This window comes from Vombatus ursinus, unplaced genomic scaffold, assembly GCF_900497805.2.
Source record: "Vombatus ursinus unplaced genomic scaffold, bare-nosed wombat genome assembly UNPS02014818.1, whole genome shotgun sequence".
NCBI lineage: Eukaryota > Metazoa > Chordata > Mammalia > Diprotodontia > Vombatidae > Vombatus > Vombatus ursinus.
In genome coordinates, this window is record NW_020954596.1 from 60,758,256 (window position 1) to 60,785,702 (window position 27,447).

At 38.4% G+C, this 27,447-nt stretch overlaps 1 protein-coding gene across 1 annotated transcript; it reads left to right on the forward strand.

Annotated features, from left to right (window-relative positions):
* Window positions 1–864: 864 nt before the first annotated feature.
* On the forward strand, window positions 865–25,772 carry TMEM165 (transmembrane protein 165). Its single transcript, XM_027836660.1, has 6 exons — window positions 865–1,092; window positions 13,134–13,359; window positions 16,544–16,719; window positions 17,528–17,710; window positions 23,866–23,971; window positions 24,943–25,772. Exons 1-6 carry the CDS (start codon window positions 880–882, stop codon window positions 25,017–25,019), a joined length of 981 nt encoding a protein of 326 aa, XP_027692461.1. The 5' UTR covers window positions 865–879; the 3' UTR covers window positions 25,020–25,772.
* The last annotated feature ends 1,675 nt before the right edge of the window (window positions 25,773–27,447 follow it).

Here is a 27,447-nt window from a genome sequence, read left to right on the forward strand (position 1 = left end):
GACCTCACAAAGCACTTAAGTCGGTGCCTAGGTTATAGGTATGTCATGTGTCATTTTATTTGTATGTCATGCTCATACATTCCACAACTGTGTCTAGTTTATTCTTTCCTGTTCTAGGCGCTATGCATGTAAGTAGTACTTTAATAATACACTATGAATTCATTAATCAACGAATGAATCAGTGCTGGGGAAGGGAGGGAGGGCAAGTGGTGAAAATTAGTGCTACTACCACCTCACCAGGGTACTTACTAAAACAATTACGGATTAGGTAATTAGGTGATAATGAGAATGGAGGCTGGCCAGATTCATAAAAATGCAGAAGAATGGAGCGGAGCAGATGCTGGCCTTGGAGAGGAAGAGTTCCAGGTGGATTCCACTGCAAGGGGATGGGGGCGGGGGACAAGAAGGAGGGATGGGCAAAGGTATCCTTCCCAGCCACCTGCCCGGTGACCAAGTTGGGCGGTCGGGTGCGAGGCCAATTGGAGGAGGGCTCGGGACGCACCTGAACCTGGCTGCGCGACGTCATGACGCCAGGGCGCCGCCCCGGCCAATGGGCGGCCGGCCCCGGGGCTGGGGCCGCGTGCGTTGCTGCGGGCGGAGTCGGCGCTCGAGTTGTGCCTCTAGACTGTTAGGCGCGCTTGGCCTCGGGAGTCGCCTTCTGGTCCTCCGGCTCTCCCAAGTCAGTTTCGCTCCCTCTCCCCTCCCCCGCGCTCCTCCTCCCAGCCTCCTTCCTCCTCTTCCCGGCTCCTCACCCGGATGGCGCCGGCCTCGCTCTAGCCGGGCGCGCCTGCGCAGTCTCGCGGCTGCCCGGGCCGCAGGTTTCCTGCCCCACTTCCTTCTCCTCGCCCTCCTGGTGCGTCGGCTCTCTCGGCCGGCGGGATGGCGGCGCTGGGGGGCCGTCGGGGGTCTCCTCAGCCGCTGCTTCTCCCATCGCCGCCGCTGCTGCTGCTGTTGCTACTGCTGACCCTGCTCGGGGTCCAAGCCGTGCCCGAGGAAGACGCCGGCAGCCGGAACAAGGAGCCCCCGGCACCTCTTCAGCAGCTGCAGCCGCAGCCGGCCGAGGCTCAGGGGCCCGAGGCGGCCCGCGCCGAGGTGAGACTGGGCCAGGCCCGGGGCCTGCCAGCGGGTGGGCGCTGAGAGCCCCCGGGGAGAGGGGAGGCGGGCGGAGCGCCCCTTTGGCCTAGGAGCGGGGGCAGTCGTACTCCTCCCTTCCCGGCGGAGAGTCCTTCTTTCCTGGGGATCGGCGTGTGCCCCCTGCCCCTCGGCACTCACCTGGGGACGTCTCGATGCGGGGGGGCGGGGGGGCCCTGCCCAGGTAAAGCAAGGGAGGCTGGGATGCTGCCGGGGGAGAAGCAGCCAGCAGGAAGGGGTAGCATGGGGGAGGGAATGACAGGGAAGGGCTGGGTGAGGGCGACGTTTTCGGGTCCGAAAAACATTAAATACGCATCTCAGCCCACCTAATGAAAGATCAGAACTTCAGTTCTGTTTGGCTCAGAGCCTCTAAAGTGTGTGTAAGTATGGGAGTCCGAAGCGAGTCCTGCCCTCCTCCCTGCCAGCATCCCCGGGGGCATGTGCGCCTAACGTGTACGTGTGCGTGGCAGTTGTGGATTGTGAGCAACAACTCTTTAATATCCTTTGATCATAATAAGTACTTCTTTAGGAACTCGAGAAGAACTGGTTTAACTTAACGCGCAGCGATGTTAGGCTACGGAAACTCTAATCGTTTACACAGATTCATGTGCTTGTGATCTTGACGATTTAAACCAAAAAGTTTTCACCTAATTAAATTGAAGATTCACTTCCATACTTATGTTAATGACACTATCACTTGTTATCCACGTTTTAAAAGTTGTCAGCAGTCTCAGTCCTTCTCTGAACATCTGTTGTAAGTCAGCCTTGTTCCTTGACGTCTCCGAGATCCTTTCTTTGCCGGCTTCTTCCCCCCACCCCCATTCCCTAATTCAGGTCTGTACCCCCTCTCCAGTACTATTGAAGTGGTGTCCTAACAGGCTAAGCAGTCTGTGCACCCGCCCTTCAGTCCATCCATTGCCAGATTCCTAAAGCTCAACACTGGATTGGATCATTCTTCCACTCACTTCCCCTTTACTGGTTCCTTGGTAAATAAAATTCAGGTTCTTCAGCCTGGCATTCAAGGCTGTCTGCAGCCTACTTTCAGTGTATTTTTCCAGGCTTTATCTCAACACTGCCCATTTGTACACTGTGCATTATATCTTGAGCTTTCAGATTTCTGCTTTTGTTCACCTAGAATACACTTCTTCCATTTCCATAACACCTCTTTCCCCAAATCTTTACTTATTAAAAATCTACCTGTTTTTCATTAGATGGTGAGCTTTTTGCCGTTTTGTATTCCCAGTGCTTAGCATAGTGCCTTGGTGTGTACTGGGAGCTTAATAAATGTTACCAACCAACTTTCTTGGGCCTACTCAATTGCCGCCCATAAAGTCTTTCCTAAAATTCATAAAGGCAGCAGCACATTCTTACCCTATCTAAACTCAGAAGACTCATAAAGCTTCCCATACCTGCTGCTGCCCCTCCACTCCCCCCTCCAAAAAAAAAAGAAAAAGAAAAATAGAGATCCTGGTAAATCACTTAGTCACTCATTTAGTTAGTAGCACTGGAACTAGAACCCAGGTCTTTTTCTCATTTCCTTGTTTTTTACTGAGATGATCAAAGCAATACAGCATGAGCTCCATACCTAAACTCAACTCTTCCATTCCTAAGAAATTTTGTCTATTATCTCAATCTCATCCTATCCTATCTTAGAGGAGGTGATACTTCACCATAGCCAGCTGCTCCTTCTACCTCCCTTCAATCTTACTGCAAGTCTCTATAAATCCTTCCCCAGTTGCTCTTTTTCTTCTGTCTGCAACCATGCGCCAGTCTCTCCTATCTTAAAATACTCCTTCAACCTTTCAGCCAGTTAAGTTTGCCATCCCTTCTCTCTCCTTACTTCAGACCCAAACTTTGGTGTCATCTATATTGGCTTCTTCCACTTCATTAATACCTATTCACTTTTCAGATCTTGCTAATCTGACTTCTCTTTGCACTACTTGACTGAAAATGACCATTTGAAAGTTGCCAGTAACCTAATTACCCAAACCAATCCTTTTTTTTTTTACTTCTTTGTTGCATTTGATTCTTGACTGCTTTTTCCTTTATGTTCTCTCTTCCCTTATTTGGCATGACCTGAGACACTTTTTATTCTCTACTTCTACAGAATTAATTGTAAGTAATCTCTTGGGGGTGGGGTGGAGGCTAGACACCTTTCTTACTTCTCCCCTAGCATACCATTCCATTGCCTGCCTCTGGGCCTTTGTCCAGGCTGCCCCCCACCCTCACCTTCCTTGGAATGCCCTGCCTCCTAACACCTGCCCCTTAAAATTCCTGATTCCATTTAAGGCTTAGCTGAAATACTACAGAAGAACTTTTATAGCCCACTCCCCCAATTTATTAATTTACTTTGTATATATTTTGTATTGTGTATATATCCTGCCTCCCTAGTAAAATATGAATTCTTAGAGGATAAAGACTATCATATCACAGTACATGGTAGCCACCTACTTAATATTCATTGAATTAAGTTTAAAAATGAAGGACTAGAGAGATAATGTAATTCATCCCCAGATCCTTCAGCTAATTAATAGAACACTGGGACTAGAATCTCGTTCCTTTTTCAGGGCTCTTTCCACAGTACTGTACTATTTTATAGTAGGCACTCAATAAGTAGCTGTTGATTGGATGAAATAGTTTCTGCTCTAGATTTGAATCATTATCTACTTGGAGAAGCTAAATATAAAAGTAACCTTATCTGGAAAAGTCAGTTTTTGTTGCAGTGCTTTGCTGGTGTTAAGTGATACAGTAGTTCAAACCTAGGAAAATCAAACTGTTTTAAAGACCAATTGCTGCTAAACATTGTAAACAAAACAAAACTTTTAACCAGCACATTGAATCAACAAGAGGAAAATTTAGTATCCTTTGATTTATATATTTGTGAATAATGATACTCTTATGGGTTCTCAAAAAGCTTGAGGTGATTTGCTTGCAAAGTAAAGTTCCTACAGATCCAAGAAATACCAGCATATTTTCTTATTAAAAATAGTTAAAGCAAACATAATTTGAAAAGAATGGTTCTAGTCCACTGACAAATTAACCTAGCCCTTAGCATGTTTCTGTCTTCCAACTCTGTCCTTCCACTTTCTGAGGACCAGGAACTGCTGCAGTTATATCCTTTTTTAAATACTTGTAGTTTTCACTGGATTGGGACTAACGTGCCGAGTGGGGTGAGGAACCTGTGGCCTTTAAGTCCTCCCTTGTGGCCTTTTGACTGAGTTCAAGTTTTACAGAACAAATCCTTTTATTAAGGAGATTTGTTCTGTGAAGTTTGGGTTCAGTCAAAGTGCTGTGCTGGAGGATCTATAGGGCCACATGTGGCTTCGGGGTCACAGGTGCCCCATCCCTATTAGTTCCTTAAGTTATTAGTTGTCTCTGTGATAAGTAGTTGCTTGATGAAAGTTTATTACTAGTCAGTTGTAATTTTGAAAAACAGCAATACTTCCCTTTCTTTGAAACTTTTCAAGTTATCTTCCATATAATGTTTACATTGATATTTCTGAGTTAGAAGTAGGGTCAGTTGTCATGTGGTTGATTAGAGAATAATGTGCAACATGACCAATATGGAAATATGCTTTCCATGACTGCACATGTGTAACCTATTGCTTGCCTTCTTCATGAGGGAAGAGAGGATAGAAAGAGAGAAAGAATTTGAAACTGAAAGTAAAAAAAAGAATATTAATTGTTTTTACATGTAAGTGGGGAAAAAAGATATTAAAAAAAAAAAAGAAAATGTGCATAGCCTTAAGTCACATCAATAGAACTGAAACCAGAGTCCAGGTATCCTGTCTCTTATAAAAATTATTTTAAGGATAAGCCACCTTTTTTTTCTTTTTAAAACTGGAAAAGAGGGGAGATGAATCTTTTGAGACTTTGGCAGGTTTTTCCACAGTATTTTTTATATAGGAATTTATCCTAATTTCTTCTCTATTTTAAAATAACACTTCTATTTTAAAATTACTTGTTAATTTACTACTAATTAAATTACTTACATTTAATGTTACATCATCAATCTCACATTATTTTTCGCCATTGCTGTATCAGATATGTTTCGTGTTTGGTGCCCTGAAAGTATCATCTACTTTTTTTTTTAATCACCTACAACGCAAATAAATGTTAATATGATTAAATATCCCCATTGTCTATTATATATGTTGTGAAATATGAGAAAGTTATTTCAGCTTGGTAATTTGCTTAGAAACAGTATACAGTACATCCTTTTAAATAGTAGGATACTTAAAACTGAACTTTTCTTACCAAAGTTGGGTATGGGTTTCTGTGCTTAAAACCATTGGGAGTTATTTTTACATCTGCTCAGTGTATAGGTAAAGATACTTGTGCTTTAAGGATCAAGTAATTTTTTCTAGTGAGAGTACTGATGAAAATTACAACCTATCTCCAACTTAATAGATGATCCTTAAGAGTTGTCACCAAAAAATTCATCACTCTGAAGCCAGCCTAGGGACAAGCCTATCCGAATGAGGCTGTGGCCCTGGGAAGCAGTCACATAGCTCTGGTGCTGAGAGTCCTTTGATTTTGTTTAAATGGTTGTACTCTGCTGGCATTGCCTTCAAGAAACCTGGGTCAGTTCTGTCTTAGATTTAGGCATTGGAGAAGGACTTGAGTGGAGTTTCTAACTTGTATGGTAGGACAGTTTGTAACCGGGAATTGGGTAAGTCTGTTGCTTTGTAATTTATATAGAATTCTGTTTCCTTTCCCCATGTTTTCCCAGTGAATGCCTCTGAATGTTTAGTTGGCTTAATGAAAGTGGAGATTTACTCCCGCTTGGGCTGGGATGGAGAAGAATCTTCTGACTGGTTGAGGAGGGGAGGAGGAGGAGGGAGCCAGGAGAAGAGGCAGGCTGGTCAGCTCTGCTGCTTTTTATCTGTGATATTGGGCAAGTTATTTCACCTCTCTAGTCTGATTTTCTAATCTTCAAAATGAATTGAATGGACTAGATGGTTTTAAAGATCCCTTTCCTGTTTAAAGCCAGGGGGCCTATAAATCCTCTTAACTGTGGCTCTGAACAAGAATAGAGGATGAGAGTACGAGGTAGAGACCTAGGGGCCAGCTCAGCCGTCTCTGCCCAGCGTGCCATCACGACATCTCCCATGCTTTATTTAGTATAAAAAGTCAGACTTATGGTAGACACATGTAAAGATTCTTCTTTAAAATCTTGACAGAGCTTGCATTAGTTATGAAGGCAGCTTCTTTGGATTTAATTTAAGGAAATGTCTTCCTATTTCTGTTGAAGGTGCTACCACCCTAGGCACTTAAGTTTGACCTGGACTTTTATTTCCCATATTCCACATATTCCCCATACCTATGGAGATTTAGAGTTGGAGAAGAATTTAATATTTCATCTTCTCCAGGTCTCAAAATTATTTTACAGAGGAGAAAACTCAGGAGGATCAGTGACTTGTGAACAGTCACAGTAAGTATCGGGGATTATCTGAACCCAGGTCTTTTGGCTCCATTGTATACTTTAATTGTTAAAAGGTTTTTCCTGATATCGAGCCTGGATGATGTCATGGATAGAGCACCAGGCCTGGAGTCAGGAAGAAGAGTTCAATTTGGCCTCCTACACTTGCTCCAAGTGTGACCCTGGGCAAGTCAGTTAACCCTGTTAGCCTCAGTTTCTTCATCTGTAAAATAAGCAGAAAGAAGTGGTAAACCGCTCCAGTATCTTTGCTGGGAAAAACCTGAATAAGGTCACACGAAGAGTTGGATGTGACTGAATAACAGCAGCTTTTGACTCCAGAGTAAATTCTCTCCTCTCTCTTTTTTTTAAACCACAAAGTCCGTCAATTCTTTTTCCTTTGTCTTCTCTACCAAATCACTACTCTATTTCAGGCCTGTTAACCTTGACTTCCTAATTGAGCTCTCTGCTGTCAGTCTCTCTCCTCTTCATTTTCACATAGCTGCCAAAATAATCTTTTTAAGGTATGGGTCATACTGTTATACTTCAAAATTTTCAGTGGCTCCCTGTTCCACTAAGTATATGATACACATTCAAAGCCTTGCAGTTGAGGCCCGCTATATTATGGTCCAACTTGCTTATCTCACACATTATCACCTTTCATGTACTCTATATTCCAGCTAAACTGGATTGTTGAGGTGTGCCCTGAATTTGACTCGTCATCACCTGCCTTGGTGTGTTTACATATGCTGTCCCCCCCTGCCTGGAATGCTCTCTCATCTGTTAAAATCTTTACCTTCTTTAAGGTCCAGCTCAGGTGTTACTCCTAATGTGTAGCTTTCCCTTATTGTCCTAGTTGTTAATTTCTTCTCCCTTTTCTAATTTCCTTATAAGCTAATACTGCAAAGGATTGCTGGCCTGGGAATCTGGAGCACTCAAATCACACCCTGATTCTTACTAGCTGTGTGACCAGTGTCCAGTCATTGAACCTGTCTGAGTCTTGTTTCCTTATATGTAAAACAGGGATAATAATCAACGTTGCCTCACAGGATTGTCCCGGGATCTAATAAGATACCATATGTAAAGTGTTTGGCAAACCCTAAAGTACTGTGCAAATATGAGCTCTTATTATTACCCCATTATTTAACTCTTGAGACTGATCCTGATGTCATGGGCTTGGACTCTGGAAAATCTAGCTTTCAAGCCTACTGCACCCATCCCCATTAGTTTTGTGACCATAGGCAAGTCATTTAACTGCTAAGCCTATCCTAAGCTTATCTCCTGGATAGTAAAACAGGGTTAGCAGTACTTGTAGCGCCTCCCTGACAGTGTTGTGGCCATCCCATGAGATCATTTATGTGAAATGCTTTGCAAGTTTTAGAATGTTATATAAATTTCATCTTGTTATAGTTGTTAAGAATGGCATCTCCTTAGAAGAATGTTAGCTTTTTAAGGGCTGGAACCCATGGATCTGTACTTAGGCCTGTGCTTTTTTTAACATTTCTTATCAATGATTTTGATAATGCCAGAGATGGTATGCTTATTAAGTTTCCGATGATACAGAGCTATAAGAGATAACTAATACTGGGCAATGGAATCATGATTGAAAATTATTTTGATGAAGTAAGAGCATTGGCATGAATCTAATTAGGGGCAGTTCAGTAGGTCTAAATGTAAAGTCTTATGCTAGGGTACAAAAAAATCAACTTCACAAAGACCAGATGGAGACATGGTTAAACAGTAGTTCTGAAAAAGAACTAGAGGTTTAGTTGACTACAGACTCAGCGTGAGTCAGCACTGTGATGTAGCAGCCAAAAAAGCTTATTCAATTTTGGATTGGATTGAGGAGGATAGAAAGGTATTAGTACCACTGTTCTTGGCCCTCGTCAGACCTCATCTGGAGGGCCTTGAGTTTATGTCATGAATCAGTTGAAGAACTTGGCTATGTTTTTCTTTGAGACAAGACAACTTTGGCTTTCCTCAGACTTCTGAAAAAGGTTGGTTTTTTTTTTTTCCTAAGACTTTTGGCCCCTTCCTACTACCTTTTTAGACTTCTTCTACTTTACTCTTCTCTCCATACTCTTCCATCTGATGACACTGGCCTCCTTGCTGTTCCTCAAACATGTCATTCCATCTCCCAACTCCAGTCATTTTCATTCACTATCCCCTGTGCCTGAAATTATTTTCCTTTTCAGCTCTGCATCTTGGCTCCTCTGGCTTCCTTCAGGCCTCAACTAAACTCTCATGTTCTGCAAGAAACTGTCCCTTGACCTCTTTAATCCTACTGCCTTCTCTCTGAGATTATCTCCAATTTATCCTGTACTTTGAGGGCAGGAACTGTTTTTTGCCCCTTTTGGGGTGAGGGGGTATACCTTGTCACTTGTGCACAGTACCTGGCACACAGTAAGTGCTTAATAATTATTAACTGACTTGTGATTCTTGGGGGGGAGGGGTGGAGGTAGGAGATATGAGAAGACATAATAACTGAATGTTTGAAGGACTGTATGTATAAGTCTAAAAGAATTAGGCTTTCCCCAGAGGGCAGAACCAGGCTCATTGGGTTGAAACTACAGAGGCAAATCTAGGTTTGATATCAGGAAAAACCTTTTAACATTAAAGTATACAAAAATCGAATGGGCTGCCTTAAAAAGGTAGTGTGTTCCCCCACCTTGGAAGACTTCAGGCAAAGGTTAGATGACCACCGGTCAAGTATGTTATATAGTAGATATTCCTTTCAGGTCTGGGATGAACTAGGTGGCTATTAAGGTCCCTTTCAACTCTTAAGTCTATCATTTCGGTTTTTTTGTTTGTTTGTTTTTTGTTTGTTGCCCATTTCTCCAGCACCCCACAGAGTGCTATGCACACAGTGGGTTTTTAATAAATGTTTACCGAGTTGAATTATCAGAGAGATTTCTGTGAATGTGGTAAATTTCCACATACAAACATTTAATTCATGCTTAAATTTACTTTGTATTAGATAAAGAAATGACTTTTGACCAACAGTCCATGTTTTAAGAAGACTTAAGGATTTGATTTTTCAGAATTGAGATTTTAAAAAATTTGATAGTTCAAGGTTTCAGTTTCCTATAAATTTCTCTCATGAATTATAATTACATAATAATATATAATATAATATAATAATATATAATAATAATACTTTTGTAAATCATTCATTATGTGTTTTAGCTGCTGCTATGTTCAAAATGCTGTGTTAGTTGATGAGGAAGATACACAAAGAGTCTAAGACAATATTTTTGTCTCCTAGGATTTTAATATCTAGTAGGAGAGACATGTATGAAAGTTAAAATAACACTGCAAGGTTGTGTGTTACTAAAATGGATGCCTTTAAGACCTATAGAAGTTTTCTGAAATGATTTTAAAGATCAAAACACAGCCGCACCTCCCCCCTCCCTTTTTTTGGGGGGGGGGTTCAGTAGTTGTGAGTGATCCTAAGGGCAGTGGAGACATGGATAGTTAGAATAATTAGGCTGCGGCATATGGCCAGTGATGACTGAATTCAAAAAGGGCCGTAAAGTATAGGTGTTAAAAAAAAAAAAAAAAAAGGTGGGCACTTCACACAGGAGTGAAGAATAATAGGTGGATGGCTGTGAATGAATAAATGAAAAAAAAGCATTAAGAGCAAGCATGTTGGATAGGTCCTCAGAAGGATCTATGGGGGAATATGGACAAGAATCATACAGAATGATCAGAAATGTAAGGATTGGCATCTGCATTCATCCATGAGAATACATTGAAGCAAGGCAGAATGGTATGATCACATTATAGAGATAACATTTAAAAATAGGCAGAGAAATTTGGATTTATTGTAATAATAGGGAGTGGTAGGTTTTTAAGTAGGAGAATAATGATGAAATTAATGTTTTAGAAATCTGCTGGAAAAAAAAAAAGAAAGAAATCTGCTGGTGATCCATAGTATGGAGTGGAGAGTTTGGAGAGGAGAAATTGGAAGCGTGGAGTCCAGTTAAGAGTCTAGCATTAATTCTGGCTTGAAGAAAGGAGAGAATGGACTAGGGTGGTAGCAATAGGAATACAGAAGAAAAAGTCAATCTGAGAAAACATTATCAAGAAATGACAATATTTGCTGTTTTATCAAGGGGATAGGAATGTCTGAAAGATTCTACCACAAAAATCTACAGCTATGAATATTTTGGTATACATGGGGCCTTTCTGCCTTTCTTTAACCTCTTTGGGTAATGTGCCCTTTAGGGGGAATTTCTTGGTATGGACATTTAAATTCCTTTGACTCATCTTTATGCTACGCTGCTCCTGTGCTCCAGCCCCCACCTCCAACCTGGGACTCTCAGTCTTCTCTCCTCATTGATGAGCATTCATCATTTGTAGCCTGGACCCAGACCTACCACTCTGCTTCCCAGCCATCTTTATGCATGAGATTTATGTATCTTTTCTCCTTCCTACTCTTAACTTTGAAAACAAATCAATTAACACTAGCAAAACATTTCTTCAGGGCTACCCACTCCACTATATGCCCTGTTTTCCCTCTATTAGACTATGCCTTCTTTGAAAGCAGAGATAGTCTTCCTTCCTTGTGTTCTTTGTACCCACCAGGGGGTACCTGGTGAAGAGGCAGAGCCACTGATGGAAAATGGAAAGTTGATTGTCAAGTTCAGAGCCCTCTGTAAAGGAAGGCTTTGGGGGAAGATGTTCCAGGGAGTCAAAACCAAACAGAGCAGTTGATGGAAAATGGAGTGTATATCCTTTGACCATTCATTCACTGGAGAATGGCTTTTGGTTTTATATTTTTGTTAGTTTCATATATCTGTATCTATATTGTTTATCAGAGAGATTTAATATAAATTTTTTTGTACCAAAAACAAAAGCTTTTAACTTGATGTGATCAAAATTATCTTTTGTGATATCTTCCATCCATTGTTTGGTTAAAAATTCTTTCTGTATATCCATAGTTGTGAAAGGTACCTGATCAGATTCTTTTCAAATTTTGTTTATGTGTAAACTTAAATATTCAGATCAATCATCCATTTTGAACTTATTATAGTATGTGGTATAAGAAGTTTATCTGAAATAGAGAAATTAATTACCTAATTTCTGCCAAAAAGCATTATTGTTCCCAGCAGTTCTTTTTTTTTGTTTTTTGTTTTTTTGTTTTAGGCAATTGGGGTTAAGTGACTTGCCCAGGGTCACACAGTTAGTAAGTGTCAAGTGTTTGGTCTGAGGCCAGATTTGAACTCAGGTCCTCCTGACTTCAGGGCCGGTGTTCTATGCACTATGCCACCTAGCTGTCCACCAGCAGTTCTTTTTAAACATGGAGTTCTTCTCTGGTTGATAATAGGAGTCCTCCCTCTCTTCCCTGTCTCAGAGAACCATTTCTGTCTTATAACCAAGAAGGAAAAAAAGAGGGTAAAATAGTTCACAAAAACTGAGTAGCGCTAAGTACAACGTGTGCACAATTTCCCTGGCAAGGCTTAGCTCAAATTCTACCTTCTATAGGAGGCCTTTCCCCATCCCCCCAGCTGCTAATGCCTTCTTCTTTCAGATTACTTTCATCTACTCTGTGTGTGTGTGTGTGTGTGTGTGTGTGTGTGTGTGTGTGTGTGTGTGTGTGTGTGTGTGTGTGTGTGTGTGTGTGTACACAGACCTAGTTATTTACATCGTATCGCCCTGCTTAGATTGTGTACCCCATGAGGGGTGGACCTTTTTTTTTTTTAACCTTTCATAGTGCCTGGCAAATAATTAGCACTTAATACATGTTGATTGATTACTTCAAAAAAAAATTATTTATTCTGAGATTTTAGACTTTCTCTTCCTTCAAGCGAATTTTATTTTGTTTAGCTCTTTAAAGAATCCTCTTGGTAATTTGGTTGGTATAGCAGAATACCTGAAAATCAATTTTGATAGTATTGTCATTTTTGTGGCATTTTATATTGACTCAGCCCAACCATAAAAAATTAATACCACTTCCAGCTATCTAAGTTCTTAACTTCTTTAAAGAGTGTTTTGTAACTGTGTTGATACAAGTTTTGAATGTGCCTCGGTAGTTGACTCCAAGATATTTTATGCATTTTGTAGTTATTTTTAATGGGAGCTCTTTTACTATTCTTTTCTCTTTGGTTTTATTATTGCTGTATAGAACTGCTGTTTTTGTGTATTTTGTATATTTCTACTTTACTGAAAAAGTTAACTGTCTCATTTAGTTTCCTTGTTGATTCTCTGTGTAAAATGACATATCAGGAAATAGAGATAATTTTGTCTCCTTTTTTGTCTATGTTTATGCCTTAAATTTCTTGCTTTAGTCTTATTGCTTTGGCTAGTATTTCTAAAATTAAGTCAAACAACAGTGAGAAAAAGGGGTGTCCTTTGTTTACTCCTGTATTTATAAGGAAAACTTCTGCTTCCCATTGCAGATAAATCTGTTTGTTTGTTTTAGATATCAACTTTTTCATTATGTTAAAAAAAGATGATTTTTCCTCTTTGTGGGATTTTCAAATATAAGTGAATGTTGTACTTTGTCAATGACTTTTTCAGCATCTATTGTTGAAGTCATATTTTTATTTAAAAAAAAAACAATTTTGTTTTTCTGTTACAGAAAGGACCTATACCAGCTTCCCCTATTCACATCAATAATGAGGATCCCGCTGGCCAAACTAATTTGGGATTTATCCATGCATTTGTGGCTGCCATATCAGTTATTATTGTTTCTGAATTAGGGGATAAGACATTCTTTATAGCTGCCATCATGGCAATGCGATATAACCGTTTGACTGTGCTAGCAGGTGCTATGTTGGCCCTGGGCCTAATGACATGTTTATCTGGTAAGTACTTATGCTTTCAAGTTTATTACACAAGTTTCCATTCTTTGGGGGGGTGGGGGAGGTAGGACAGTGTGCATATGTGTTTATTTACTGGACAATCAAAACAATGTTTAGATTGTTTACGTTTAAATCTTAAACAGATTGAAGTTGGAGGTTTATAATAGAAATTATACTCAGAAATTTACTGTCAGAATTTATAAATTAGGGAACTTATTCGTTATGTACTACTTGAAAACTAATTTTGCATAATTTCTAGCTTTCCTAATTCAGCCATTTGAGTCACTATCCTATTAACTTACTGCACTGTTTTTGCTGTAATCCTGCTTTTCCTTATTTCAATCTGGATAAATCTGATTAATTTCTAAAATTTTCCAAAGTTTCCACAAAAGAGAATTGCATATTTCCTGTTGAATAACATTGGGGACAAAATGGATTACTGGCTGAGAAGTCAGTGACTTTAAATTCATTGTATTCTGTTAAGCTATTGGGAAAAATTCTTATTTATTTTGCTTAAGAAATAGAGTGTTCTGTTTAGCTGCATTTTTATATAAAATACACAATAATAGAACTTTAATTTTTGATTTAAAATGTATTTCAGAATCTTGTGCCTCTCGGTCATCTGTTATTGTACTGGGGAAGTTTTAAAGGAAATACCCATCAAATTTCTGGTTAATAATCTCCCTGTTGAACTGGCCTTTTATTCAGTGTTTTTTTCCCTCTCAAAAAGAGGCAGTGATGGAGGGATAAAAAACTGGTTTCAGAGTTAGGAAGGCCCGGGTTCCAGCTCCACTTCTGACATTGACTTTGTGGCTTTGTGACCCTGGACACGGTACCTGTGAGTGGTGTAGAAGCAGTGGCCGCTGAGCCTCACAGAGGATCCCTGTGGGCCACATATTGACATAGTTATTTAAAAATGTTATATTATCTCTTTTTTTGTATTTTTATTTACCAGTTACATTTTAATCTGGCTCCCTTTGCACTCAGGACGACCAAGGCCCCACGTTTGATCCCTCTGCTCACACAGCTCTCTGAGGCTATGGCTTGCAGAGAAAGTGCTTACTTGCCTTGTTTGAAGGAGTTTGCTCATCCAGGAGTGCCCTGTACCAGTAAAATCACATATCCATTCCCTGTCATTCAGACTTGTAATTGATTATGCCAGAAATAAAAGGGATCAGCATCTTTCAAAATTGTAACATTTTGAGTCTTGGAATCAGAAACACTTGTGCTTGAGGTCTGCCTCTGTTTCATGCTTCAGGCAGCTCTCTGAGCTCCTTACAAGCAAGTGTGGATCTACATTGGTACAGTAAATGTCCCTACTGAGAATTCACTACACAGATGAAATTACAGGCATACATTTTAAAAATATGACAAGAACTTATTTTGAGTGTTCATAATTTTATAATTGGTTTTCAAATAAGGTAACTTGATTATTTACATAATTAAAAAAAGAAATGTAGATAATCCCAACTGGTAAGTAATCCCAAAGCCATTTAGTTGGAAAAAATTTTTGAACTTATATTTAAGGAGAATCAGAATTTTAGATGTGCTGGGGGGGCTACAAAGGTAAATGTTATCAAGCTCTTTTGTTTTACATGTGGAATCTGAGGGTCAAAAAGATGAAGCAGATTGACCCAAGTTTCCAGTTAGTGACTGAGCTGGGCTAGAACCTGCTTCTTACTCCCTGGTCAGGGCTGTGGTCATCCATCCCATCATGCAGAATGTGGGCAAGGCAGCCTTGAGAACTCACCGGGGCAGGGGAGAAACACTTAAATAGAATAGCTCTGACTTTGTTGGTTACTTTGCTCTGAACTCCTTTGAACATAACTGCTGTTTGTCACATTTCTCAGAGTAAGGACAGGAGTTAAATCTGTGGGTTTCTCTTCTGCTCCGTCCCATTAAAACATAAGCTCCTGGAGAAAGGAACCAGTTTACTTTTTTTTTTCCCTCTTAATATCTTACTTAGCACAATGCCTGCCACTGAGACCCATAATAAGTGCTTGCTTAGTTGATATTGATAGGATGTAAGCTATGTATAAAATAAGATTAAAGCAGAAATAGGGGTAGCGAGGTGGGGTAGTGACGTGGCGCAGTGGGCAGAGTGCCAGGCCTGAAGTTGGGAAGACTTACCTTCCTGAGTTCAAATCCAGCATCAGCCACTTATTAGCTGTGTGACCCTGGGCAAGTCACTTAACCCTGTTTGCCTCAGTTTCCTCAAATGTAAAATGAGTCAGAGAAGGAAATGGCAAACCTCTCCAACATTTTTGCCAGCAACACCCAATGGTGTCACCAAGAGCCAGACAAGACTGAAATGACTGGAACAACAAACAGAAATGGCAACAAAAAGTAACTAAAGAAATAGGTACGAGCTCAAATGGAAAGAACTTTTCTGAATGATAATTGATCAAGGACTGTAGGTACTCTCAATATAGATAAATTTTGCTTTTCATTACCTTTTACAAATGAAAGCTTCCTCTGTGATTTTCAAATTTGTTTCGTGTTTGTGTGACTTTTTTTTGTCTTTCAAATTTTACAATGGAAATCAGTATAAAAAATTATACATACAAGTGTGTAAATTTACTTTTCAGGCAACTTTTGAGAAGTATGTAATCTACCCTAAAAATGAAGTATAGTTGTTACATCCCATGGATTTTGCATATGTTTACTTCCTATTAGCAAATTTAGATTACTAGTTTGTGTTGCATGATTAAGATGCATCTCCTTGCTGTTTCCTTACATTTCTTTGCATGGAAAACTTTTTGTAGAACCTAAAACTGTACTCCTGCCCACCTTCTTGCCAAGTTCTTATTTTCATCTTTTACCAGTGACTCAAAATGGTGTTAATAAATGGACTTATCACATTATATGATAACACACACTATAAGTATCAGTACTTTTGTAAACTATATTTGTGGGCTATAGCCACAAATATTGGTTTGTAATAGAATTTCTGAAGTAAACTGGGTTAAAAAAATTTTTTAAATAAATTATGGCAAGTAACCAATACTTCACAGTTTTTAAGATTTAAAGCTAAAAATATTAAATGAAGTAAATCTGTTAGGTCAGTTGGTAAAAAGTAGATCTAATTTTTATGATGATTTTTTCATAGAAATATTTTATAAGCAGGAAGAGAAGATAGTATTTTTTTCAGTGCTTTAAAGTGCAACACAATTTTATTTTCTTTCAGTTTTGTTTGGCTATGCCACCACGGTTATTCCCAGAGTATACACATATTATGTGTCAACTGCATTATTTGCAATTTTTGGTATCAGAATGCTTAGGGAAGGCTTGAAGATGAGTCCAGATGAGGGTCAGGAGGAATTGGAAGAAGTTCAAGCAGAAATAAAGAAAAAAGATGAAGAAGTAAGTCCCAGTATTTAATATTTTGGTCAGTAAGATGCTGAACTGAGAACGCAATACTGAGTCTTAGCTGTGGCTAGGTCAGTGTGTAACAGATGTAAACACTGTGCACACATGCCCATACACACAAAAAGCTTTTTTTTTCCCGGTTACTGTTTCAAGGGCTGGTTATAACAAGGGTTCTTGCTGGGTCAGAATGTTTGTTAGAAGAAGAAATGCCATCCTGTGGGTTTCCAGCTCAAAATGTATGTGAGCCCAAAGGATCATCTGTGTGAGGTGAGAAGCGTTTTATTGATATTCAAACAAAATTATAAAGTTAGAAATCCTGAGCCTTCAGGCTTCTAGAAAGGAGGCTATTTTTATCCTTGTTTTTATTGGTAGCACCAAACACAACGTCTCTCATGTAGTGGGTACCCAGCAAATTTGTAAAAAACAAGGTGATTAGAATTCTAGTTATAAACACAGCCCAAATGGGTGACTTTAGCTTGTGTAACTTAATTCACTTGATCATTTTCACTAAAATAATGATACTTCTTGCTCTGAATTAAATTTTTAAAAATATTATGTTGATTGTTTAACTCATTTGACATTTGTTAAGATGGAATATTATTTTTAATGTCTTGTGGAACGCAAATACTCAGCTTTGGGAAAAAAACTGCAGGTAGTTGTGAATATTTTAATACTAAGGAAGGATTATGGCATTTCAGACAGTAAATATATAAGTATTTCTTTACATAAAGGCTTCTTAAATATTTTGCTTCACTTTGGGGATTTGAGTGCTTCTATATCATGACTTTTTTTTTTTTTTAAGCTTCAAAGAACCAAACTCTTAAATGGGCCAGGAGATATTGAGACTGGTACAAGCACAACCATACCTCAGAAAAAGTGGCTCCATTTTATTTCTCCTATTTTTGTTCAAGCTCTTACTTTAACATTCTTGGCAGAATGGGGTGATCGCTCTCAACTAACTACAATTGTTTTGGCAGCAAGAGAGGTGAGTGATATTTGATTGCTTTTATATATTGCTTATGTTTGACTTATATGCCGGACACCTTGTTCTAGGTGTAATAATCTACTATACTCCTTCTTAATTCCTACAGCCACATCATTCATTCGGGTATTGTTTGGAATGCCTGGACTTCTATTGTCTTTACTGATTATATTGCTTCAACTTCCAGTTTTTCTAAAATGTCATTATGATATTATCTTTTTTGGAGAATTCTCTGATTAAATCCCTCTTTTTCTCAAAATTGTCCTTGGTTTATGTAGCCATTTTCTTTTGTGAAAGAGGAGCCTTTTTAGTTTATCCATTACCCAGTTAGATAATGTATGGAAAGCACTTCAGAAAAGCAGGCTTACTTTATTTTCCTGGTCATTTCCCTTCATCTTAGCCATCAAACATGCTCTCAGATCCATGTTTTATTTCATGTTGTTCTATGTGCCTGGGACCATCTGACCCTTCATTTATATGGAAAGGCTTCCTAAATTAAGCTGAAAAAGATGTTTTTACACTTATAAATTTAGGCTTGGTATTTGTCCTTTCCCATGCTTTCTGGTCATGTCTTAATTTATAATAACAAACAAAAGAAAATAGTTTAAAATAATAAAGCAAATCAAGATGTTTGTGTAGAAGTTGCTTATTTATAATGTCATTACAATATATAAGCACTACTGGAGCAGTGGTGTCAAAATCATATAGAAGCGTAGCCACTAAATGGAACATATGTGCCCAAATGCACATATTGACTTAGAAAACCACAAGTTAATATTATGTGTGTTTTACTTTATTTTTAATTATTTTTTTAAATTTTTGCCAATTACATTTTAATGTGGTTCCTGTACTCAGTGTTGGAATGTTGCTTGCTGACTGTGGGCTGTGTATGACACCTCTGATGTAGAATGTGTATATATACTCTACAACATTCAGCTGATTTTGCTACTTTGAGATTTTGGTACTTTCATATCAGAGTGGAGAATCTTTGCTGTTAAGGACCACAGACTTGAAAGTTCCACATAAGAAAAAGCAACTTAATTTAGGAATATTGCTGGTTGGTTTTTTAATGTGTTTTCTTTTTAAGGTCAAGAACTGGGAATGTAAAACTCTTCAGTTGCTTAAAACAAGTATGATAAATCATTTTAGTTTCATATTATAGTTACTAAAGGGGAGGGGCAAGGGAGGAAGCGGAGATGCAGCAAAAGACAGTTGTTGGAATAACAGAGTTAAGCCTTGGGCTAGAGGTTCCCCACTGTGAGGTAGGTAATATTGTATAGGCTAAATTAAGTTATTTCAAAAGGCTACAGTTAAGTAATATAACTGGCTAAAGCCTTATTAAATGATAACCAGTTTGAATGCCCATTGTTGTTCAGTTGTTTCAGTCATGTCCCACTCTTTGTGACCCCATTTGGAGTTTTCTTGGCAAAGATACTAGAGTGATTTGTAATTTCCTTCCCTAGCTCATTTTATAGATGAGAAAACTGAGGCAAACAGGGTTGTATGACTTGCCCAGGTTCACACAGCTAGTGTCTAAGACCAGATTTGAACTTGGGGAAATCCGCCAGCTCGCTGTCAGAATGCCCCATTAATGGTAATTTTATTCCTTCCAGGTTTAAGGAGGATTATTTGATACCTTTATTTATACCTTTACATAGTCAACAGAGAAGTTGATAGCTTTTCTTAACAGCTCAGAGAATTTTTTTCCACTTTATTTAATGTCCAATGGCCCTGAGCCCTTATCTTTTCTTTCTTTTTAAATTCTCTCTTCACTCCCACCACCCACCCAGCCCCCAAACAATAACATTAAATGTGCAAAATCTAGCGAAATAAATCCCCACATTGGCCATGTCCATATTCAGAATTAGAAAGACTTTCCAAGTTGTTTTTCTCTGTAATGCTGTTATTGTATAAATTGTTCTCTTAGTTTGGCCCTTTATTCAGTATCAGATCATAAAATCTTTGCAGTTTCCTCGGAAACTATCCATTTTGTGATTCCTTGTGGAGCAATCATATTTTATGTTCATATACCACAGTTGTTTAGGTGTTCCCCAACAGGAGGACATTCCCATAGTTTTCAGTTTGGGGCTACCATGAGACGTGCTACTCTTATTATTTTTGTATACCTGTGTCCTTTTCCTCTTTTTAAAAATCTCTTTGGGGCATAGGCCTAGTAGGGGCATAGTTGGGTTAAAGGACACATACAGTTTAGTTACTTTAGATATACAGTTCTGGATTGCTTTCCAGAATGGCTGGACCAAGTCACAGCTCCACCAACAATGCATTAGTGTTACGAGCCTTTTTGTATTTGCTTGTAAAGTCACTGATAACAGGTCATCTGCTAGTCCCTTTTACCAAGAAATTGGGAAGATGCTTAACATGCCTGGGTAAGGCAGCCTAGTAGAACTGAATGAGTTCTGGATTTGGGTTCAGATCATGCCTCTGTCTAGGTACCAGGTAGCTAGGCGATACAGTGGATAGTGCACCAGGTCTAGAGTCAGAGGACTCAAGTTCAAATCCAGCCTCAGACACTTACCATGTGAACCTGGGCAAGTCACTTAACCCTGTTTGTCTCAGTTTCTTCATCTATAAAATGAGCTGGAGAAGGAAGTAACAAACCACTCTGGTATTTTTGCCAAGAAAACCCCAAGTGGGGTCACGAAGAGTCAGATACAACTGAACAACATGCCTCTGCCACTTTGTGACCCGCTAACCTCTCTGGACCCCAGATTCCTAAACAGTCAATTGTAAATCTGTGACTCAATGTTATCTCTAAAATGTAGGTGATATGACTGACACGGAAATGTTTTCCATGATTGCACATGGGTAACCTTTGTCAAATTGCTAACCATCTCGGGGAGGAGAGGGGAGAATGAGAATTTAGAACTCAAAAAATTTAAAAAACAAATGTTAAAAATTGTTTGTACATGTAATTGAGGAAATTAAATATTTATGGAAAAAAATGTAATATATTAATTAGAAAATTTGCAGGTGACATGAGATAAAGCTAGGACATAATGCTTATATTCCATATCCCATTAAGACTTTGTTTCCATGTTAACAGTATGAAATGTATTTTCTTGAAGTCCAGAATCAAATGAGGGTAGTTTGAATATCCTTTCTTGACTTTGAAAGGTACTAAATGTTGTGGCTATAATTTAGTACTTGAGGCATTTTGCCTATAGAAATTAGATTCACATTATTACTTTTATAGTTCCAAATTTCTTCACGTTATTTTCTTGGCGGTTATAATCATGGTTAGATAGCTGACCCTCACCTCTGCTATATACTGACTGTGTGACCCTGGATAAATTTCTTAACCTCTCAGATCTAGGCCGAAGTGTCAAACTCAAATAAAAATGAGGCCACTAAACCTTACATAAGGATCCCTGCAGGCCTCATACTGGCCTAGAAAACCACATATTAATATTATCTATGTTTCATTATGTTTCTTCATACTTCAAAAAAATTTCCAAATTATTTTAATCTGTTTGGCACTGCATTGAGGAGTGGGCATTGTGTTCAACTTTTCTGCTCTAGGCAACGAAGGCTGTGAATTTCAGAGAAGGTGCCCTTCCCCTTCCTATACTAGTGAAACCACAAGTTCAGGCCCTATCATTATCCTTATTATCCATTGACTGGAGTAAAAATTTAAGCTCATTTCCCCCGAGTTGTAAGCATTTCCTGTCACTGTTAAGTATTGCTCAGCATAGAGAAGGAAGTACTTAAAAGTGACCATATTTTTAAACTTTTGAGCCTTATTTCTAAATAAATATTATACTATGTAATGCTATCACCAGATGCGTTTAATGTTTTCTCCTAACCATATTCATTTGAAGTTTGATTTGGGCATAGGCTGTAGTAGAATATTGTTATTTTTCAAACCTGTGCCTTATCTTACTAAATGAATAATTCATTTGCTTCTATCACTTGGGCAAGGAATACTAATGAGAAAAAAAAGTCTTTAGATTGGACTTTTATTTGTAAGTCTATACTGAAACAGTAAAAATCTTTAGGTTGGAAATTAAAAGTACTGCAGAAACATTAAGAAGGCTTAAAGTTTCCAAAGTTTACTGGAACTACAATTCTTGCATTAAAGGTGTGATTCTTCATTATAAAAAAGGATAGCTGAAAAATAATTTCATTAGAGAACCCAAATAACTTTTCATTAAAATACTTTTCTTTTCAGTGTTTGCTGAAAGACTTAGTACAGGTATTTATATCAGCAAAGATCTGGAGTTGGTAGAATTTAGAACTGTCCCAGAGGTTCATGGAGTCAAAAGTTTAATTATAGTTAGGATTTATAGCTGCCTAAAGTCACCCAGGTAGTCAGTAGCAAAGAGCTTGATGTGAAGCCTGATTTAAATCCAGGTTTCATTTTTTTTTAAAAGGAAAATCATTAAAATTTAAAGACCAGATGTGTCTGACCTAAAGAAGAGAATAATGGGGTGGGAGAGGACACATGAAAGCTAGCTGTCTTCAAGAATGTGAATAGCTGTCATATGGGGAGAGATTAGACTTGTTCTGCAAAAAATAGTAGCCATGGGTAAAAGCTGCATTTTAGGCTTGATGAAAAGACAAACGTTCATAATTGGAATTATCCAAAAGTGAAATGGACTGCTTTTGAGATAATCACTTCAGCACTACTGAAGGTCTTCAAGCAGAGGCTGGATGACCTACTTTTCTACGGATGTTGCAGAAAGGATTTTTAGTAAGCCTTTGAGATCCCTGCAGTGAGATAATCTCAAAGGTCCTCAGAATCACTTCCATTTTGGCACTCTTCCCTTTCTAAAATATGACCACTTAAGTTCCTTGAAAAACCTGAGACTATATAGCATTTCTGAATTACCTACTGCATTACATTTCACCTTATTTGAAATTTTCCTGAGGTAAGTCATAGATCTGGCTAGCACTGAAGAGATCATCTAGTCTTATATCCCTCATTGAATAGATAGAAACTGAGGTCCAGAAAATGACCTACTCGTGGTCATATAAATTAGTGAGAGATCGAGCAAACTGAGCCCATATCATCTCTTAATTTCTCTCATCTTCACTCTGTCCCTATCTACTGATTTCTTCTTTGATGACTACAAATACACCCAAGTTTCTCTCATCCTGAAAAAATTCTCACTAGATAAGTTGCCAAATTTTGCTTCTATCTCTTCAACATCTCTTACCTGGGCAGGCTGTGGCAATAGTTCTTCCTCCACATGACCATCAGAGTGCTTACCTAAAGCACAGGTCTGTCACTCCCCACCCTCTGCCCCAAGTCCCCTCTCAATAAATTCTCTTACATGGAAGATTAAATAGAAACTCCTCTATTTGGGCTTTAAAGCTCTTCGCAATCTAACTTCATCTTACCGTTTCAGCCTTCTTACACATTACTCCCCTCCATCATGTGTATGTTCTCACACATGATACTCCATCTCCTGCCTCCATGCCTTTTCATTGGCTCTCATGCCTGCAATGCTTCCCCTTCTCACTTCCACCGCTTGGAATCCTGAGTGATTTGCCTTTAAGACTCAGCTCAAGCCCCGCCTTAAGGCCTTTCTTGGCTTTCCCCTCAAAGATTACCTTTTATCTATTTTGTGTTTCACATATACTCGATAGCATTGTCTGCCCCTAGAGGCTCATGTGTCTTGGCTTTTGGGGGGATTAGAATTTCTGGCTCCTGGACATGTTTACATAACCATTACCCACTTCATTCTAGCAGCCTTAATACTTTTCATAAATGTATTAATAATATGTAGGTTATTCATTTGCCTTTGGGCAGCGAGGTGGCAAGCTGGATAGAATTTTGGGCGTGGAATCAGGAGGACCTGATTTCAAATTCAACCTCAGACAATGTATGACCCTGGGCAAGTCAGTTAACTGTTTGCCTCAGTTTCCTCTTCTGTAAAATGAGCTGGAGAAGGAAATGGCAAACCACTTCACTGTCTTTGCTAGGAAAATCTCAAATGGAGTCACAAAGCGTCAGACAACACTAATTGACTACCACAAAAAAAAAAAAAAATAATCTGTCCTTATCTTCGTTCCTAAAAATCCTTTTGCCTTTTTGGTTTTGGCTTAATTTTTTAAGGCTTACTAACAATCTTTCCTCATAAGCTGTTATTTTAGCCTTATTTTTATATTAATGGTAACTGTGTGTTTCTTTTCAGGACCCTTATGGTGTGGCAGTAGGTGGAACAGTGGGACATTGCTTATGCACTGGACTGGCAGTAATTGGAGGAAGAATGATAGCACAAAAAATATCTGTTAGGACTGGTGAGTCCCTAATTGGTTTATAGAGCTATTTTAAATCACAAAACTGAGGCTACGCATTGTTTGCCTTTATTTTCAGATGGGGGACGGGACTATAATAGGGAGCAAAGCTATTGATTAGCATAGCAGGTACCTGCTTCTGAGAACAGTTCTTAGAGGAACAAAAAATTTTCCAAATAGTCACCCTTTAAGTGGACTTGGTCCTTATGGTTAGAAAATGTTGAGCTCATCCAGTTAATATTCAGCATTAGCTTTTATAGCAATTTAACCTTCTCATTTGTAGTTTAATTTTCTCATTTTTAAATTCATGAATATCTCATCAACTGATTTTGTTTTCTAAGCTTGTCATGCTAAATACCCAAAAAACTGCTTACTGTTACTAAATAGTATCCTGCGGTTGGCCTGCCCTACTCTCTCCACATAATTCACTGGACTATACATTGCCTTCTTTAAAATAGGCTGGGTTACCATAATGGTTAGTTAAATAAAAACTCACATCTGTGTCATACTGGAAGGTTTGCAAGGCCGTTTCAAGAGTAGCCCCATGAGAGTTCAGTGGAAAGAGCACTGGGAGTGGGTAGAGATGGGACCTTGGCTAAGCTTTAATTTCCTCACTTATAAAATGGTGATGTTCCCATTTGTTCTGCCTCCGCCTCTCAAGGCCATTGCATGGATCAAACAAAAGAAGCACTTTGAAAACTCCCAAACTTAAAATGTCAGGGATTTTTAGTGGTAGTCAAATATTACATTAGTTTTTCAAAGCATTGTTACAACTGAGCACTTTCAACCTTGTGATTTTAAGTAGAATCTCTCTAATAGTTCCAGTTTATTTTTTAATCTTTTATTGTTACATGCAGTTTTGTGGGGATGAAACCATAGGTGAACACAGCTACCTGAGTCATCATTTAGTATATGGTCTTTCTACAGTAAAACAAAGGCAAGAACTCTAACCATTTTCCCATTTTCTCTTCCAGTTACGATCATAGGAGGAATCGTCTTCTTGGCATTTGCCTTCTCTGCATTATTTATAAGTCCAGACTATGGTTTTTAATAAGAGTCCTCTCCATTTGTATTTAGAGTATAAGATGGGGTGTTGCCTATCTTTTTGTACATAGTGTATGTTAATAGCGACTATGAAAAATGCTGTATTTTATTTTATAGCATTGATTTGTGAGTTTAGCCCACTATAAGATGGCAGTTTTACATGAAAAAGGATAACCAATGATTCTATCTGCAATGTAGAATTTTTTTTAGATGGGTTCATTGTTAAATATGAATGGTGGTATTTTTTTTCCCTCCCAGTCCTGCCTTCCTTCCATCCTGTACCTAGAACCAGTGTTCTGGCATTTGGTACTAACTCACTGATAGTAACTCTTTCTTTTGGATACCATCTGGTAAACTGAATAGCTTCATTTTTGAGTGTGTTCACAATTAAGATTGTCCAAGTATTAATAATAGGATATAACTGAATGTGTATGACTCAGGAAAATATTGAAAAAATATTTCCGAAATACTGGCATTTCTACCCCAAGCTAGCAGTCTTTTTAGAAATTAGGCTTTTTGGATAAAACATTATAAACAGCTGATTTCACTGCTATTTAACAGTAAGCAATTCATAGGACTTTTGTTTTCCTGGCCCACTTTTTAAAAAATTGGGTTGGAAACTCACAATATACAGTAATGGTCAATATTTGACAATGCTGAATTACCAAATTAAAAAGTAAAATACTGTATGTATATTTTCTCTATAGCGAATATTAAATGTAATATGGAAATGATGTAAATAAAAATAGTTGTAAGAACATCTGGTGGGTTTTCTGTGCAAATTATCTTGTAGAGGTTTACAAAAGAGTATCTAATGAGTAATATAAACATTAATAGGCAGGATTAACTATTGGTTGTTTAAGGGATGCTTATTAGGCAGGGTGCCTGTAATTACTAGCTCTGAGCTGAGACATCTCCTAGGGAAGGGAAGAAGACTGATTATATAGTGACCACAGTTAGCCTTCCTCCTGCTCACAACATTGACTTACAAGAAATGTGGGGGTTTTTTTTGTTTTTTTTTTTAGGCAATTGGGGTTAAGTGACTTGCCCAGGTTCACACAGTGTCAAGCGTTTGGTCTGAGGCTGGATTTGAAATCAGGTCCTCCTGACTTCAGGGCTGGTGCTCTATCCACTGCGCCACCTAGCTGCCCCTAAGAAATGTTAACATTAATAGAAAGCTGTGGTATTATAACTTCCCCTAATTCTCCTACCACAATAACACTACAATCTATCTTATAAAGATAAGCACATATGCAATTCAACTAGTTAGTTAGATGAATATAAATAAAGGGAGAGGTCACTGTCAATAATTCTGAAAATATTTAATTTTCTAGTTCTGTGCCAGATAAACACAGTAATTTATATCAAATATAGGTGATATTAAAAAACATCAGCATTGAGGTATTGTTTTTATTTTCAAAACTGAATAAGAGAAACAAAAAGGTTGTTAATCAAGAGAAAAACATACTACTGTTTGGCTCTTTTGCTAAAGTTCTGCGTACAGTATTCTAAGTGAAAATGCATTGTTAGTAGTACAGTTTTGTTTGTTTTTAAAGCTTTACACATATTCCTAAGGATAACTTGGCAAAACAATAGTGTAGACTATAGGGCTTTTTTGGCCATATAACAAAAGACAGTAAGCTACTTACTCACCTTTTCAAACAGTTACTATAGGAGTGTTGCCAGAAAACAAGCATAACCAGCTGTAATACTAAAAACACAAAAGGCAACACTAAATTGACAAAATTTCATGGAACAAAATTAAAATGGTGTGTGTCCCATGTACTATATCCCCATAATTTAGTAGCTGAGGCAATAGGGTACTCTTCAAAGTAGGCATTTGACTGCAGTAGAATGATGCTACAGGCTCTGCAACTACACAGAGATCCTAACACAGCACCACTGAAACCACTCTTTAGCCATCATACTTCACTGCAGTGTAGGATTTTGGCAGAATACATTAAGTAGCAATGCAGAAAAAAATGACCATTATTTAACTAAATGTTTTAGATGGAAGATTCATGTAGCAGTCCTCTTTGAGAATAAAATTTTGTGTATTTAATCTGGTGATTAACCCCTGTAAAATTGAAGCATATTTTCTATCTAATTCAGATCAAGAATCAAGTAAGAGGAACAGGAATAACAGGACAGAGACACACGAAGAACTACACAGAACTCCAGAAAATTCTTATTCTTGTTACAACTATCAGCAGATGTTAACAATTAGAAATTCACAGGGATAAACCATGTTTGTCTTAAATTTGTATCCAGAACAGCATCAACTTAATTTATCTTTGGGTTTTAATTTTTATATAAAGTGAACATGGAATTAATTTCTTTGCCACTGTGGCCCTTTTCAAATGAATACCACAGTATTTGAAAAATAGTTCTAGCAGTGGTCTAAATTATACCTATTTTAATTGGCATCTGTGGGA